Here is a 17,041-nt window from a genome sequence, read left to right as displayed (position 1 = left end):
GGAAACGATGGGAGCAATTGCCAAGATCTTAGTTGTTCTTTTGAATGTTAAGCTTCAAGTCAGCTTTTATACTCTCCTCTTTCACCCACATCAAGAGGCTTCTTAATTCCTCTTCACTTTCTCCCATCAGAGTGGTATCATCTACATATATGAGATTGTTGATATTTCTCTTGGCAACCTTAATTTCAGCTTTTGATTCATCTAATCTGGCATTTTGCCTGATGTACTCTGCATATAAGTTAAATAAATAAGGTGACAATATACAGCCTTGTCATGCTTCTTTTCAAATCTTAAAGCAGTCAGTTGTTCCATATTTGGCTCACATACAGGTCTGCCCAGGAGACAAGTGACATAATCTGGTATTCCCATCTCTTTGAGGACTTGCTACATTTTATTGTGATCTACATAATCAAAGACTTTAATGTAATCAATGAAGCAAAAGTAGATGTTTTTCTGGAACACTATTACTTTCTCTATAATCCAGCAAATGTTGCCAATTTAGTCTCTAGTTCTTCTGCCTCTCTGAAAAATTGCCTGTACTTCTGGTAACTCTTAGTTCAAATAGTGCTGGAGCTTAGCTTGCAGAATCTTAAGCATAACCTTGCTGACATGTGAAATGACTCCAACTATTTGAAAGTGTGAATATTCTTTGGCATTGCCCTTCTTTAGGATAAGTATGTAAACTGATCTTTTCTAATCCAGTGACCACTGTTGAATTTTCCAAAAATTTTAATATCATCTTTTAGAATTTTAAATAGTAAACTGGAATTCTATCACCTCCACTGGCCTCAGTTAGCAATGTTTCCTAAGGCCTACTTGACTTTATTCTCCAAGATTTATGGCTCTACATCAGTAACTACACCATAGTGGTTATCAGCGATGTTAAGATTTTTCTTGTATAGTTCTTTTGTGTGTTCTTGCCACCTCTTCTTAATTTCTTTTGTTAAATCTTTACCATTTTGGTCTTTTATCACGCCCATTTTTGCATGAATTTTTCCTTGATATCTCCAATTTTCCTGAAGAGATCTCTTGCCTTTGCCAGTATATTGTTTTCTTTTATTTCTTTGCATTATTCGTTTAAGAAAACCTTGATTTCTATTTGGCATTCTCTAGAATACTGCATTCAGTTGGGTATATATTTCCTTTTCTCCTCTCCTTTTTGCTTTTCTTCTTTCCTCAGCTATTTCTAAAGCCTTATCAGACAGTCCTTTTGCTTTGTTGCTTTTCTTTTTCTTTGGGATTTTTTTTGTTGCTGCCTCCTGTACAATATTGTGAACCCCTGCCTATAATTCTTGAGGTTCTCTATCTACTAGATTGAATCCCTTAAATCTGTTAATCACCTCCACTTCATAATTCACAAGATATAATCATACCTATATAGTCTGATGGTTTTTTCTTCTTCAATTTAAGTCTAAATTTTACAGCAAGCATCTCCTGCACATCCTGTTTTCTTGATCCAGAATATTGATCCAGATCTGTTGTTCTCTGCCTTTGGTTCAAGAGAGTTCTTACAGAGTTTGGGTACACTTCCCTAATGATATGTGTGTGTGTGTGTGTGTGTGTGTACATATGTGCATGTGATTACATTGACTGATGTTCAAACGGATTAGCATTGCTAGTGTCCTTCACAATCATCTCACATGACACATTGATATATGTGTATCCTAGATTGCCAGTACCTTATGATATTAGTCCTTAGACTAGAATTTATAGGAAAAAAGTAGATAAGAATTGCATGGAATGTAAAGGTGTGGGTGAGGTGAAATCAGTACCATTGGCAGAAGGTTCCACATGGATATGATTAGTCTATATCATAGTCTATATAAAGGCATACCTGCAAGGGAAGGCAAGAGGAATGGCTGTTTGAGTAAGACAGTACAGAGCCATTTCTTTTATCTCTTAAACACTTTCTCAGTAAGCCATGAGATAACTCATAATTTTTATATTTTTCCTTGGTACTGGGAGAGGTCAGCAGGTATCTTTTCTCTGATCAGTGAGGAAAGGTTTCCTGTAAGAGATTGGATTTCATGAGCTGGGTGAAAGATGGGGAAAAGATTTGTAGAGCAAGTTGTTCCAGAAAAGCATCACAGGCTTAAAGGTAAAATTTGAATGGAAACTTACATCTAAAACTTAAGTGTAGTTAAATGTAATCTTGTTTAGGACAATATATTTTGCAATTTACCAACCCTTATATGGATATATGTTCTTTTTTTTGCATGCAGGCGTGGCAGTGTGGAGGGAAAATAGAGATCTTACCATGTTCTCGAATTGCCCACCTTCAACGAGCCCATAAACCCTATTCTCTGATTATTTCACCTCTCATGAAACGCAACGCTCTTCGTGTGGCTGAAATCTGGATGGACAAGTACAAATACATGGTCTATTTAGCTTGGAATCTCCCTCTGGAGGTTTGTAGTGGAATTCAAAATAAGTAGGTAAAAGCAGAACAGTTGGGAGAATGGAAGGACATAAAGAAGACTTATGGGAGATACTTCCCCTCCCAGAGAGTCATCCCATAGAACAATGGATTTCACATTTATGTGTGACAAGGTACCAACCCTGGATCATCCCCAGGGTTATTAGGCAAGCCCTCTGTTCCCATGGATTATATCATGAAGGAGATCAGAAATTCAGGGTTTTGAACACATGTTCTCATGGAATATATTCTGCCATTGGCCATTATGATCTAGTCACCAGTATATGAGAATAGCTAATTCAGTTCAAGAATTACACTGTCCAGAAATAACAGCTGCCTGGTGCCTGTATTTGTACTTGAAAAGCTGCTTCTGGTCACTGGTTATATTCAGAAGTATGTGTATCAGTCAGGTAATGGGCTTAACCTGCTTGCTCTAAGGGCCACCCATCATATTCAGAGTACCATGAAGTAAAAACATTCCTCAGTGAAAAAGAAGAATTTGGAATGGAATCTGGTAGGGGGGAAAATTGAAATTGATAGGAGAGGTAGAAATTGCAATAAATAGTTGGAAATTCTGTGGTAAGTTAGCATTTTTAGGGAATGTATTTTTAAGTGCCCAACTTAAACTGAATTTTACTCTTTATTCAAAATTCCTTACACAGCCTAAGATATTGGTAATAGATAATAATTACCATATTGTTTGCCATTGTTCAGTCATGTCTGAGTCTTTGTGACCCCATTTGGGGTTTTCTGAGCAAAGATACTGGAGTGGTTTGCCATTTCCTTCTCAAGCTCATTTTACAGATGAGAAAACTGAAGCAAAGAGGGTGAAATGACTTGCCCAGGGTCACACAGCTAGTAAGTGCCTGAGGACAGATTTGAACTCAGGGAGATGAGTATTCCTAACTCCAGCCCTGCACTCTGTCTACTGTGCCACCTAGCTGCCAGCATGTTGTTTAAATATCATTTATTCAGTTGCCCCAGAAAATATTGGCATAATGGAAAAGCAATATACTCTCCCCCATGGGATGATCCTTCCTTTTCCTTCATTTTTTTTTGTGTATCATGGACTTCTTTGGAAATCTTGTGAAACCTATTGACTCCTCAGAATAATGTTTTTAAAATCATAAAATACACAAGATAATAAAGGAAATAATATGTTAAATCTTTATAAAAATATAAAGAAACCCACAAATTCATGGACCCCAAGTTAAGAACTTCTACTTTGTAGTGACCCAGTTTTTCAAGAGTGGTCACACCCAGAAATTCACATATGAGAAGGTAGAATTAACTTCGTCAATAGAATACATGGTGGTGGCCACTTTAAACAATTAGTTTTTATGGATGTCTTTTTTTTTTTATAGTTTTCTCCAGCATCCTTTCCTTCCCCCTCCCAAAGAGTCATCCCACATAACAAATAGAATTTCTCTTTTTTTGTCTTTAAATTTATTTATTTAAGTTTTCAACATCCATTTCCACAAAATTCTGGGTTCTTAATTTTCTCCCCATTTCTCCCCTCACCCCACCCCAAAACGCCAAGCATTCTAATTACCCCTATCACCAATCTGCCCTCCCTTCTAACATCCCTCCCTTCCCTTATCCCCCTCTTCTCTTTTGTCTTGTAGGGCAAGATAAATTTCTACACCCCATTACCTGTATTTCTCATTTCCTAATTGTATGCAAGAACAATAGTCAACAGTTGTTCCTAAAACTTTGAGTTCTAACTTCTCTTTCTCCCTCCCTCCCCACTCATCCCCTTTGGGAAAGCAAGCAATTCAATATAGGCCATATCTGTGTAGTTTTGCAAATGATTTCCATAATAGTAATTTTGTGTAAGACTAACTATATTTCCCTCCATCCTATCCTGCCCCCCCATTTCTTCTGCTCTCTCTTTTGACCCCATCCTTCCCCAAGAGTGTTGACTTCTAATTGCTCCCTCCTCCCATTGCCCTCCCTTCCTTCATCCACTTCAACCTGCTTATCCCCTTCTCCCCCACTTTCCTGTATCGTAAGATAGATTTTCATACCAAAATGAGTGTGCATTTTATTCCGTCCTTTAGTCTAATGTGATGAGAGTAAGCTTCATGTTTTTTCTCTCACCTCTCCACTTTTTCACTCCACTGAAAAGTCTTTTACTTGCCTCTTTTATGAGAGCTAATTTGCCCCATTCTATTTCTCCCTTTTTCCTCCCAATATATTTCTCTCTCACCCCTTAATTTCATTTTTTAAAGATGTGATCCCATCCTATTCAACTCACCCTGTGGTGTGTGTGTGTGTGTGTGTGTGTGTGTGTGTGTGTAATCCCACCAACTACCGAGATACTGAAAAGTTTCAGGAGTTACAAATATTGTCTTTCCATGTAGGAATGTAAATAATTCAACTTTAGTAAGTCCCTTATGATTTCTCTTTGCTGTTTATCTTTTCATGCTTCTCTTGATTCTTGTGTTTGAAAGTCAAATTTTCTTTTTTGCTCTGATCTTTTCATCAAGAATTCTTGAAAGTCCTCTATTTCACTGAAAGACCATTTTCCCCCCTGAAGTATTATACTCAGTTTTGCTGGGTAGGTGATTCTTGGTTTTAGTCCTAGTTCCTTTGACTTCTGGAATACTTTATACCATGCCCTTCTATCCCTTAATGTAGAAGCTGCTAGATTTTGTGTTATCCTGATTGTATTTCCATAGTACTTGAATTGTTTCTTTCTAGCTGCTTGCAATATTTTCTCCTTGACCTGGGAACTCTGGAATTTGGCCATAATGTTCCTAGGAGTTTCTCTTTTTGGATCTCTTTCAGGAGGTGATCAGTGGATTGTTTCAATATTTATTTTGCCCCCTGGTTCTAGAATGTCAGGGCAGTTTTCCTTGATAATTTCATGAAAGATGATGTCTAGGCTCTTTTTTTGATCATAGATTTCAGGTAGTCCCATAATTTTTAAATTGTCTCTCCTGGATCTGTTTTCCAGGTCAGTTGTTTTTCCAATGAGATATTTCACATGATCTTCCATTTTTTCATTCTTTTGGTTTTGTTTTGTGATTTCTTGGTTTCTCATAAAGTCATTGGCTTCCATCTGTTCCATTCTAATTTTGAAAGAACTATTTTCTTCAGTAAGCTTTTGAACCTCCTTTTCCATTTGGCTAATAATGCTTTTTAAAGCATTCTTCTCCTCATTGACTTTTTGGACCTCATTTGCCAGTTGAGTTAACCTATTTTTCAAGGTGTTATTTTCTTCAGCATTTTTTTGGGTCTCCTTTAGTAAAGTGTTGACCCACTTTTTATGCTTTTCTTGCATCTCTCTCATTTCTTTTCCCAGTTTTTCCTCCACCTCTCTAACTTGATTTTCAAAATCCTTTTTGAGCTCTTCCATGGCCTGAGCCCATTGAATATTAATTGTGGATGTTTGGGATACAGAAGCCTTGACTTTTATGTCTTTTCCTGATGGTAAGCATTGTTCTTTCTGATCTGAAAGGATGGGAGAAGATATCTGTTCACCAAGAAAGTAACCTTCTATAGTCTTATTTTTTTCCCTTTTTTGGGCATTTTCTCAACCAGTTACTTGACTTTTGGGTCCTTTGTCAAGAGTAGAGTATACTCTGGGACTCTGTAAGATCTCAATTCCTCCAAGGTGGCACAATCAAGCGTGTACACTGGTCTGAGAGTTGGAAGAGATTTTTGTGCCCAGAATCTTAGCAGTTTCCTCTCCATAGCCACCTGGCCTCCAGTTCTGCCAAGCCAGCACTGAGGGTTGATTTTTCAGTTAAGCTGTGGGGGCAGGGCCACCATTCAGTGTGAGATAAAGATCACTCCCTCAGGGCCTCTGTACAGGGCTGAGGTAAGAATGGGCTGCTCAGTGCCCCTGGGGTTTTACGATCCAACAATGGATGCAGGCTGCTGTAGGGGCTGCTGTGGGAACTGCTGGCTCCTGCCTGATGTGGCCTCTGTAGCCACTGCCTGAGGCCAGAGCTATGGAAAGGCCCTTCTCCCTTCCTGGCTAGCTGAAAAAACCCCGTCACTGACCTTTGGTGCCTGTGGGTTGAGGGATCTGCAAACTCGCTGCTGTTACTGTGACTGGAGATTCTGTCCCTGAGGGCTGTTCCTGAGCCGGGCAAGGCCAAGGCTGGGCTGGGTTCTGCTCTGTGTCTGGTGCAACAGACATTTCCCGTGGCCCTTTCAGGTCACCCTGGGCTGGAAATCTCCTCCACTCTGTTGTTCTCCACTTCTGCTGCTCCAAAATTTGTTGAGAGGCCCTCTCTACAGGTATTTTATGGGCTGTGGGGAGGACCCTGCATATATGTGTCTTTCTACTCTACCATCTTGGCTCCACACAAATAGAATGTCTTAAGGACAAAAAAGGAAAAAGAAAAAAAGAGGAAACAAATCAGCATAACTGATCTATATATTGAAAGTCTGATAATATGTGCAAGTGAGCAACCCTTTTGGACTTCTCTCCTTTGCAAAGGTGTGGTAATATCCTTTTTTCAATCTCTACTTGTTCTTTATAATTTTGTAGCATTTGCTTTTCTTTTTCTGTAGTTATTCTTTCAATTTATATGGTTTTCTTGATTCTGATTACTTTATTCTGTATCATTTCATGTAGATCTTTCCATTCTTCTGTATTCTGTATTCATCCTATTTGCCATTTCTGATAGCATAGTGATATCCCATTACATTCATGTACCACACTTTCTTTAGTCATTCCTCAATCAACCAGTACAGAAATTGTCATTTACAGAAGGATAATGATGAACAGTTCCTTAGTTCTTCTGGCTGACTACTTGATGTGTGTTTGCTAATTAGAAAAACAAAAACTGAGGTAAAAATCTGAACTAGTTTACCTGTAGCCTGAAATTCTCATGTCGAACTTCTTGGCTCCACAGTCATGATTTGCTTTCTTAAGCCTTTATAATGTCCAAGAAGACTGAATTGACTTGGCCATAAAATAATATCAATTCGTTCATCCATCCATTAAAAAAGCATTTGTTAAGCACTTAAGTGATGGTAAAGATAAACTAGGCACCGTGCTAAGCATAGGAAATGCAAGTAAAAATAGTCCCCATGCTTAAGAAGCTTATATTCTAATAGAGGAGATGACATGCACATAAAAAGTCAAATATGAGATATAAATACAGAGCACATAGAATATAAGCTTAGAGAGAAAGTCATTAGCAGCTGAGGTGGAGAGGGAACTGGGAAAAACCTCCTGTGGCATTTGAACTGAATATAGAAGGAATTCAGTTTCTAGAAGCAGATGTGAGGAAAGAAAGGTATCCAGGAATGGGGAAACATCCAGTAAAAATGCATGGGGATGGAAGAAGCATCATATAGAATAGTCTAGCTGACCTATAGAGTATGAGAAGAAGCAGAAAGTGGAAGGAGACTTGAAATTCAGAGAAGGACCAAATTGTGGAGAATTTAAATGCTGAACAGAAGTCTATATTTGATCCTTGATGTATCTGGATTTTATTGAGTGTGTGTGTGTGTGTGTGTGTGTGTGTATGTGTACATGAGTGTGTGTGATATGGTCATATCTGTGCTTTAGGAAAAATCACTGTGTTGTGAAAATATTTCTTAACTGATACTTCCACTCCAGCTCTGCTACATAGCATCTCATCTTGCCAGTACTCACATGTTCCACTTCCACATTTAGGAACTCCAGTATTCCTAATCTTTTATCATTACACCTCTTCTTATGCCTTCCTATTGATTGGAGTGTGGAGAGACTTGAGGCAGTAGTTCAAGTGATGAAGGCCTGAACTGGGGGGCAGCAGTTTGAGTGGAGAGAAGGAGATAGATCTGGGAGGTACTGTGGAGAAAGAAAGATTTGACAATGAATTGAATGTATTGGGTTGAGTGAGAGTTGGAGTGAGGAGTTGAGGATGGCATTGAAATTGCAAGATGATGCCCTTGAGAGCAATAAGGAAGTTCAGGAGAGGGAAGGGCTTTGGGAGAAAGATAGTGAGTTCTGTTTTGGACATGAAACTGCACATCTCTTATGCACAACTTGTTTCTTCAAATATTTTATCTCTCCCTATGCTTTCCTATTTTTAATCCATCCAATATTCTCCATTTTAACCATAACTTCCAATTCTTCCATCCCTCAGCACTTTCCCAAACTATTACCCTTGCTCTAACTATACTCTTCCCTGGGAAGATACTAGAAGGGACAGCAGATTTGGGGAAGGGATAATCAGAAGTTAAGAGATACAATAGACAGAGAGATTCTGGAAGTGGCAATGAGGAGTAAAGAATATTCTGTTTTCTCAGACTGATTGGGATAACCCTTACTGGAAAGGATGACCAAAGATGCTGTGTCATCTGGGTGGATCCAGGTCTTGGTGGGTACCAGAAGATGCAAAGAGTAAGAGAAGAAAGGTTTAAAATGAAAAGCAAAATTTGTTAATTGTGAATCTGAAATCCAGGATAAACTAGTTGCCTTTTTAAAACATGGGAGCAATATGCCCTCTAATCTTATTTAATCTTGAAAGAGATCCTGACCATTTCTTATGGAATGACATATAGAAAAATAGGCTTTTTCACAAGTTGAGAGGCATGAAATTTTACGGGCAATGTAGAGTGGCCTCTACAAAGCAGATCAGGCAAATATTCATGATGTCCAGTGAGTAGACACAGATTTCAAGGGTTCAAGGTACTGCTTCTCCTTTCTTTCTAGGAAAACTCCAGAATATGAATGTTATTGACACATCCCTGAACAAATTCTCACTTGCCCTCAGGAGTGACTATTAGTTCTGACAGTGATCAAGGAGTTAGATATTTGAAGTCACAAGTAGGTCCCTGAAACATTTGAGGGATGAAATAATAGTTATATTTCTTTGCAGAATCACGGAATAGATTTTGGAGAGGTGTCTTCCAGGATAGAACTCCGCAAGAAACTAAAGTGTAACAGTTTTGAGTGGTACCTCCAAAATGTTTATCCAAATCTGATGCCACTTAAGCACATTATTGGCTATGGAGCTGTGAGTACACAAGGTTCTCAGTAGTCTTTCTTCCTGGGTTCCTCTGTCATTTATTTTTCTCAATCATCTTTCTCAAGTTTCTTCTCAATTTTCATCACTCTTTTGCCCCAATAACCAGGATTTCCTTCATTTCACAAGTATACCATGCTCATGCATTTTACCTCTTGTTTTTACCCTAGGCCCCACTTTTCTCTTTTTGATGTTTCAATTGACCAGCATATTTGTTTAAGAAATACCAATCATCTGACTTTAAGCATATTTAGCTTCTCAAGAATAATATTAGGGGCTGGTGCTGGGGACAGGTTAAAGTTCCCAAGATGTGGGAGCACCCCAAACCAGTATCATTCTGTTACCTCCTTGTTTCTTTCTCAATACCCAGAAAATTGCCTCTGGACCCTCACATCTTTGCTTATTTTTAGCTAGATTTCATCTTCTGGTAATAAACAGTGTGAAAAGGCAAACCTTTGACAGATATTCTGCACTTCTTTCCTGTCTATATTGTCCATATTATGCTATAATGTCTATGCACTGTCTATGCTGACCGGGAGTGGCATATTTTATTCCTACAGATGAAAAATTCTGTGAATGAAAAGATCTGCATGGACCAGGGAATAATCCAAGGAAACAGTCCAGCCATGTATAATTGCAATGGGTTCAGACAACAGGTATTCTTCATAAATGGGCACCTCACCACAGGTTATAACCTATTATGGCTCAGCCCCTTGTAAGTCTTACTGGGTTTCATTGGGGTTTAGGGGATCTGGAGTTTGGTTTCTGGGGGGACATTCAGGATAAAGGAAATCAATTAATCAGTCAATATTTATTGTGTCATAGTATATATGTATATATGTGTGTATACATATACACACATATGTATGTGTGTATACATATATACATACATATATACATGTGTGCACACATAAGTATGTATGTATGTATGCTAGGTCCTGGGCTAGGTCCTGGGGATATAAATATAAAAGTGAAATAGACCCTGCCCTCAGGAAGTTTGCATGCTTCTTGGGAGGAACAGAAAATACCAGGAAGCAGTGGTTAGAGAAGGTAGTATTAGTCCAGTTAGTTACAGGCACTATAAGTGGAACTATATATAGTGCATTAGATTGTGATTCTCTTTTGAGTAGCAATGGTAATATTACTTGGATTATTGTTCCCTAAACAAGAGATGAAAAGTGAGGGAGGGGACAATATATGTGTTGCAATAGGGTATATATTAAGATGTTCGTATTGACATTTTTTTGTTTCTAGATGTTTGATTATATGAGATTGAGCAGCCAGCAAAATATAACAAATTGATAGAAGCATTGATTTACCCTCAGATCTGGTTCCCTCAGATCTGAGTTTTAAAGCTCAATATGTATGCTTTAACAGTAATGCTTTGTACAAAGTAAGCACTTAATAAGTTCTTAGTAAATAAATGAAGCTTTTCTCTAGATTCTCTCAGGAAATGGCCATGACAGAATGATTTTTAATAGTATTTTATTTCCCACCCCCCAGTTACATGTCAACAAAATTTTTTAGCATTCATTCTTACAAGATTTAGAGTTCCAAAGTTTTCTTCCTTTCTCCCTTTCCCTTTCTGAAAATGGTAGGCAGTTTGATATAATTTTTGAATGTACTATCATGTAAAAATATTTCCATATTAGTCACAGTTGTGAAAGAAGAAACAGATTTAAAACCACCGAGAAAGAATAAGGTAGGTGAAAAAAAATGCTTCTATCTGCATTCAGACTCCCTTAGTTCTTTATCTGGACATAGATAGCATATTCTTTCATGAGTCTTTTGTACTTGAATTGTTGTGTTGCTGAGAAGAACTGAGTCATTCATAGTTGATCATCACACAATGTTGCTGATACTGTGTACGATGTTTTCCTGGTTCTACTCATTTCACTTTGCATCAGTTTGTACAGGGAGTTTCTGAAACCTGCCTGTTCACCATTTCTTATTGCACAGTAGTATTCCATTACAACCATTTACCACAACTTGTTCAGCAGTTCCTCAGTTGGGCCATTTCCTGAATTTCCAATATTTTGCCACCATGAAAAGGGTTGCTAAAAATATTTTTGCACAAGTAGGTCCTTTTCCCTTTTTTATGATGTCTTTAGGATACAGACCTAGCAGTGATATTGCTGGATCAAAGGTATGCACAGTTTGATTGCCCTGTGGGCATAGTACCAAATTGCTCTCCAGAATGATTGGATCAATTCACAACTTCCCCAACAATGCATTAATGTTCCAGTTTCCCCATATCTTCTATTTATCATTTTCCCTTTTTGTCACATTAGCTTATCTGATAGGTGTGAGGTGATATCTCAAAGACGTTTTAATTTGCATTTCTCTAACAGAGGTGATTTAGAGGACTTCTCCATATGCCTATAGCTAGCTTTGATTTTTCATCAGAAAACTGCCTGTTCATATCCCTTTGACCATTTATTAATTGGGGAATGGCTTGTATTCTTGTAAATCTGACTCAGCATTCTATATACTTGAGAAATGAGGCTGTGAGGATTGTTTCCCAGCTTTCTGCTTTCCTGCTAATCTTGGTTACATTGGTTTTGTTTGTACAAAAGCTTTTGAATTTAATATATTCAAAATTGTGTATTTTACATTTTGTATTGCTCTCTCTCTCTTGTTTGGTCGTGACTTCTTTCCCTCTCCATAAATCTAACAGGTAAACTATTCCTTGCTCTTCTAATTTTCTTACAATCAGGGTCATATATGTCTAAATCATGTACTCATTTTGACCTTATCTTGGTATGTAGTGTGAGATGTTGCCTATTGTTTTCCAGTTTTCCTAGCAGTTTTTTGTCAAATAGTGAGTTCTTATCCTAAAAGCTGAGGTCTTTGGGTTTATCAAACATTAGGTTACTATGGCCATTGACTGCTGTGTTTTGTATACCTAATTTATTCCACTGATCCTCTACCATATTTTTTACCCAGTACCAGATTATTTTGATGATTACTGTTTTATAATATAGTTTGAGATCAGGTATTGCTAGGCCATATTTCTTTGCATTTTTAAAAATTAATTCCTTTGATAGTCTTGACTTTTTGTTCTTCCAGATGAAATTTTTTATTTTTTACTTTTCTTTATTTTTCTCTATAATTTTTTTTGGTAGTTTGATTGTTATGACACTGAATAGATAAATTTGACAGACTGGTCATTTTTATTATATTGGCTAGGCCAACCCATAAGCAATTCATATTTTTCTCAATTGTTTAGATTTGAATTTATTTGCATGAAAAGTGTTTTGTAATTTTGTTCATATGGTTCCTGGATTTGTGTTGGCAGATAGATTCCTAAACTTATATTGCAAGCAGTTATTTTCAACGGAATTTCTCTTTCTATTTTTTGCTGCTGAACTTTATTGGTCATATAAAGAAATGTTGATGATTTATCTGAATTTATCTTATATTCTGCAACTTTGCTCAAGTTGTTAATTATTTCAGGTAATTTTTTGTTTGGTGCTCTAAGGTCCTCTAAGTATACTGTCATATCTTCATTTTCTCATTGTTTATCCTAATTCTGTCAATTCCTTTTTCTTCTCTTATTGCTATAGCTAACATTTCTAGTACTGTATTGAATAATAGTGGTGATAATGGGCATCCTTGCTTCATCTTGATCTTTTTGGGAAGGCTTTTAGCTTATACTCATTACAGATAAGGTTTGCTGCTGGTTTTAGATAGAGACTACTTATTATTTTAAGGAAAGCTGCCTTTATTCCTATGCTTTATGAAATGGGAGCAGTATTTTGTCAAAAGCCTTTTCAGCATCTTTTGAGATAATGATACGATTTCTGTTGGTTTTGCTATTGATATGAACAATTATATTGATAATTTTCCTAATATTGAACCAACTCTGCATTCCTGATATAAATGTCATCTGGCCATAGTGTATAATCCTTGTGGTATATTGTTGTAATTGCCTTGTGAGTGTTTTGTTAAAAATTTTTTGCATCTATATTGATTAAGAAAATTGGTCCATAATTTTCTTTCTCTGTTTTATATTTTCCTTGTTTAGGTGTCAATTCTGTATTTGTATTGTAAAAGGAATTTGGTAGGACTTTTTCTTCACCTATTTTTCCAAATAGTTTGTGTAGTATTCCAAATAGTTTGTGTAGTATTGAAATTAATTGTTCTTTGAATGTTTGGTAGAATTCACTTGAGAACCCATCTGGTCCTGGGGATTTTTCCTAGGGAGTTCATTAATGACTTCTTTAATTTCTTTTTCTAATATGAGGTTATTTATGTATTTTATTTCCTGATCTGTTAATATAGGTAATTTATAGTTTTTGTAAGTATTCATCCATTTTGCTCAGATTGTCAGATTTATTGGCATATAATTGGGCAAAATATTTCCTAATGGTTACTTTAATTTCTTCTTCACTGATGGCAATTTCACCCTTTTCGTTTTTGATATTGGATATTTGGTTTTCTTTTTTAAAATTCAAATTAAGCAATGGCTTATTTATCTTATTTTTTAAAAATCAGCTTCTAGGCTTATTTATTAGCTCAATAGTGTTTTTTAACGTTCAGTCTTATTAACCTCACCTTTGATTTTCAGAATTTCCAATTTGGTGCTCAATTGGGAATTTTTAATTTGTTCTTTTTCTAGTTGTTTTTTTTAATTGCTTGCCCAATTTATTGATCTGTTAGTTTTCTATTTTGTTGATGTAAACATTTAGAGAAATAAAATTTCCCATAAGTGCTGCTTTGACTGTATCCCATAAATTTTGGTGTGATGGCTCATTGTTGGCATTCTCTTTAATGAAATTGATTATTTCTATGGTTTGTTTTTTGGCCCACTTATTTCCTAGGATTAGGTTGTTTAGTTTTGAATTAATTTTTAATCTGTATTTCAACTACCCTTTTTTGAATGTAATTTTTATTGCATTATGATGTGAAAAGAATGTATTTACTATTTCTGCCTTTTTACATTTTATGTTCAGACTTTTATGCCCTATTTCATGGTCAGTTTTTGTGTAGGTGTCATATGCTGCTGAGAAAAAGGTATATTCCTTTTTGTTCCCATTCAGTTTTCTCCAAAGGTCTGTCATATCTAATTTTTCTAATATTCTATTTACTTCTTTAATCTTTTTTCTTGTTTACTTTTTGGCTGGATTTATTGAGTTCTGAAAGGGGACAGTTGAGGTCTCCCTCTAGCACAGTTTTGCTGTCTATTTCTTCCTGTAGCTCACTTAAGATCTCCTTTAAGAATTTGGATGCTATAATATAGTCTTGATATTGCTTCTTTGTCTATGGTAACTTTTAGCAAGATGTAGCTTCCTTCCTTATCTCTTTTAATTAGACCTACTTTTGCTTTTACTTTGTCTGAGATCATGATTGCTACCACTGCTTTTTTACTTCAGGTGAAGCATAATAGATACTGCACCAGCCCCTTATCTTTGCTCTGTGTGTATCTCTCCTTTTCCAGTGTGTTTCTTGTAGACAATATATTGTAGGATTCTGTTTCTGATCCACTCTGTTATTCACTTCCATTTTATGGGAGAGTTCATCCCATTCAAATTATCTGTTTATGCTTCTGTTGGGTCTAGATATTGGAGGTCAATTTTGTTTTTATTTAGTTTCTGGTCTTCTCCTTATGAAAGCTTGAAATCCCTCTACTTCATTGAATTATCATTTTTTCCCTTGATGTATCATACTTAATTTTGCCAAGTAAGTGATTCTTGGTTGTAATTCTAGTTCCTTTGACTTCCAGAATACCATGTTCTATGACCTCTGGTCCTTTACAGCTGCAGTCATATATGATTCTGATTGTAACTCCTTGATATTTGAATTGTTTCTTTCTGGCCACTTGCATTTTTTCTTCTTCTTCCAGGACATCAGGTCAATTTTCCTTGATAATTTCTTTAAAAATGCTGTCCAAATCCTCCTTTTGATTATGGCTTTCATGTAGTCCAGTGATTCTGATATTGTCTCTCCTGGATCTATTTTCCAGGTCAGTTGTTTTTCTCATGAGGTAGTTTACATTTTCTTCCACTTTTTCACTTTTTTGATTTTATTTGATCAATTCTTGATGTCTCATAGAGTCATTAGTTTCCACTTCCTCAATTCTAACTTTTAAGGTATTGTTTTCCTTAGTTAGCTTTTATACCTTCTTTTCCATTTGGCCAATTCTACTCTTCAAGGAGTTGTTTTCTTCAGTGGATTTTTGGATCTCTTTTTCCATTTGGCCAACTGTACTTTTAAAGCAGTTTTCAAGTTGTTGACTCTTTTTTATGCTTCTCTTATTTCACCTTCATTCTTTTCCCAGTTTTATTTCTACCTCTCTTATATGATTTTTAAGCTCCTTTTTGAGCTCTTCCAAAAGTTCTTTCCAGGCTTGAGATGACTTACTGTTTTAATTTGGGGATTTGCCCATAGATTTTGTTGTCCTCTTCTGAGTTTGTGTCTTCCCTATCACTATAATAACTTTCTATGGTCAGATTCTTTGTTGATGTTTTTTGCTTATCTGTTTTTCTTTTGGCCTTTTTCCTTTCTTTTGAATTTGATCTTGGCTCACAGGGTAGAAGGGGCTCTGTCTCAGGCTTCTTGTGCCAGTGGATATAAACCTTGGCTGTTTACCTGGTGCTACACGGATGTTGTCCTGAGTCCCACAGGGGACCCTCATGTCTTGTGCTTTGTTGAGTGTGTGAGGTGGGGGCATGGCTGGCACTGCTGGAGGGATCAGGTAGCTTACCTAGATCTGAGCTGGGGTCGTAGTGGTGGTGATTGGCATGTGCTGGGCTTGGTGTGTTTTTTCTGTTTTTCCCTGGGGTTACACTGAAGTCCATGGAGGTCTGGTGTCTGGAGGATGCCTGTTTTCCCTGGGTTGTGCTGAAGCATGTGGAGGTCCAGCTGCTGCAAGATACCTGCTCACCTTGGGCAACACTAAAACAGATGGAGGTCTGGTCTACTTTCTTGTCAAACTGTTTGCTTGGGACTATATGGTGGTTCTTGGAGCTGTTATGCTAAAGCACATGGCAGAGAGAGGTCCTGGTGTTGGTGTGAGGTGGAACTTGCTGGGACACTTCCAGTCCTGGACTGCCCTTGCCTTTTACCTGAGTGAGTTGGATCTTTCTTGTCTGTCCCCTAAGTCTGGACTAAAAGACTTCTGTACCCCATCTTTCCACTGGCTCTACTAGTCCAGAATTTGTACTGGGGTGCTACTTGATGGTGATTTGGAAGTGAATATTGGAGAACTATAGCGATTTGCTGCTTCCTCTGCTATCTTGGCTTTCAAAAGTCAGCCCCATAGAATGATTTTGTCAGATCCATGGCAGAATGAAATGTGAACTAAACGTTAGTGGCCACGATTCCATGTCAGTGAAATAAGAAATTATAGGGGAGTGAAGTTGAAAGAAGCTGGGGTAGCCAATTGGGCTGGTAGCTTGATCTGTTCTCTCCTCAGACTCCTTGCCTCTTTTACAAGTTCCAGCATTTGACATTAATCACATTTCACTTTCTCCATATCATTACAATGGTTGTTATCTAGATACCTAAGAATTGATCAAAATCCTTTCTTCTCATCTTGTGCATTCCTCACACTTCTCACTCCTATTTCTCCTTCTTCCTCTGACTGCCTATATTTGATCAGTTCACTTTTTGCCTTCCCTAAAAGGGGAAAGGGAAAGTCAAGTCC

The 17,041-nt window shown here is 37.1% G+C and overlaps 1 protein-coding gene across 1 annotated transcript in view; it reads left to right on the top strand.

Moving 5' to 3' along the window:
* Positions 1-17,041, top strand: part of LOC140531948 (probable polypeptide N-acetylgalactosaminyltransferase 8) — a 32,512-nt gene that overhangs the window by 9,348 nt on the left and 6,123 nt on the right. The window contains exons 6-8 of the mRNA XM_072650563.1: positions 2,223-2,408; positions 9,247-9,384; positions 9,954-10,049. Coding sequence (XP_072506664.1) covers positions 2,223-2,408; positions 9,247-9,384; positions 9,954-10,049 — 420 coding nt within the window. The remainder of the gene's footprint in view (positions 1-2,222; positions 2,409-9,246; positions 9,385-9,953; positions 10,050-17,041) is intronic.

Source organism: Notamacropus eugenii, chromosome 3, assembly GCF_028372415.1.
Source record: "Notamacropus eugenii isolate mMacEug1 chromosome 3, mMacEug1.pri_v2, whole genome shotgun sequence".
Classification (NCBI taxonomy): Eukaryota; Metazoa; Chordata; class Mammalia; order Diprotodontia; family Macropodidae; genus Notamacropus; species Notamacropus eugenii.
The sequence above is the reverse complement of the archived record's forward strand: the minus strand, read 5'-3'. Positions and strand labels throughout refer to the sequence as shown.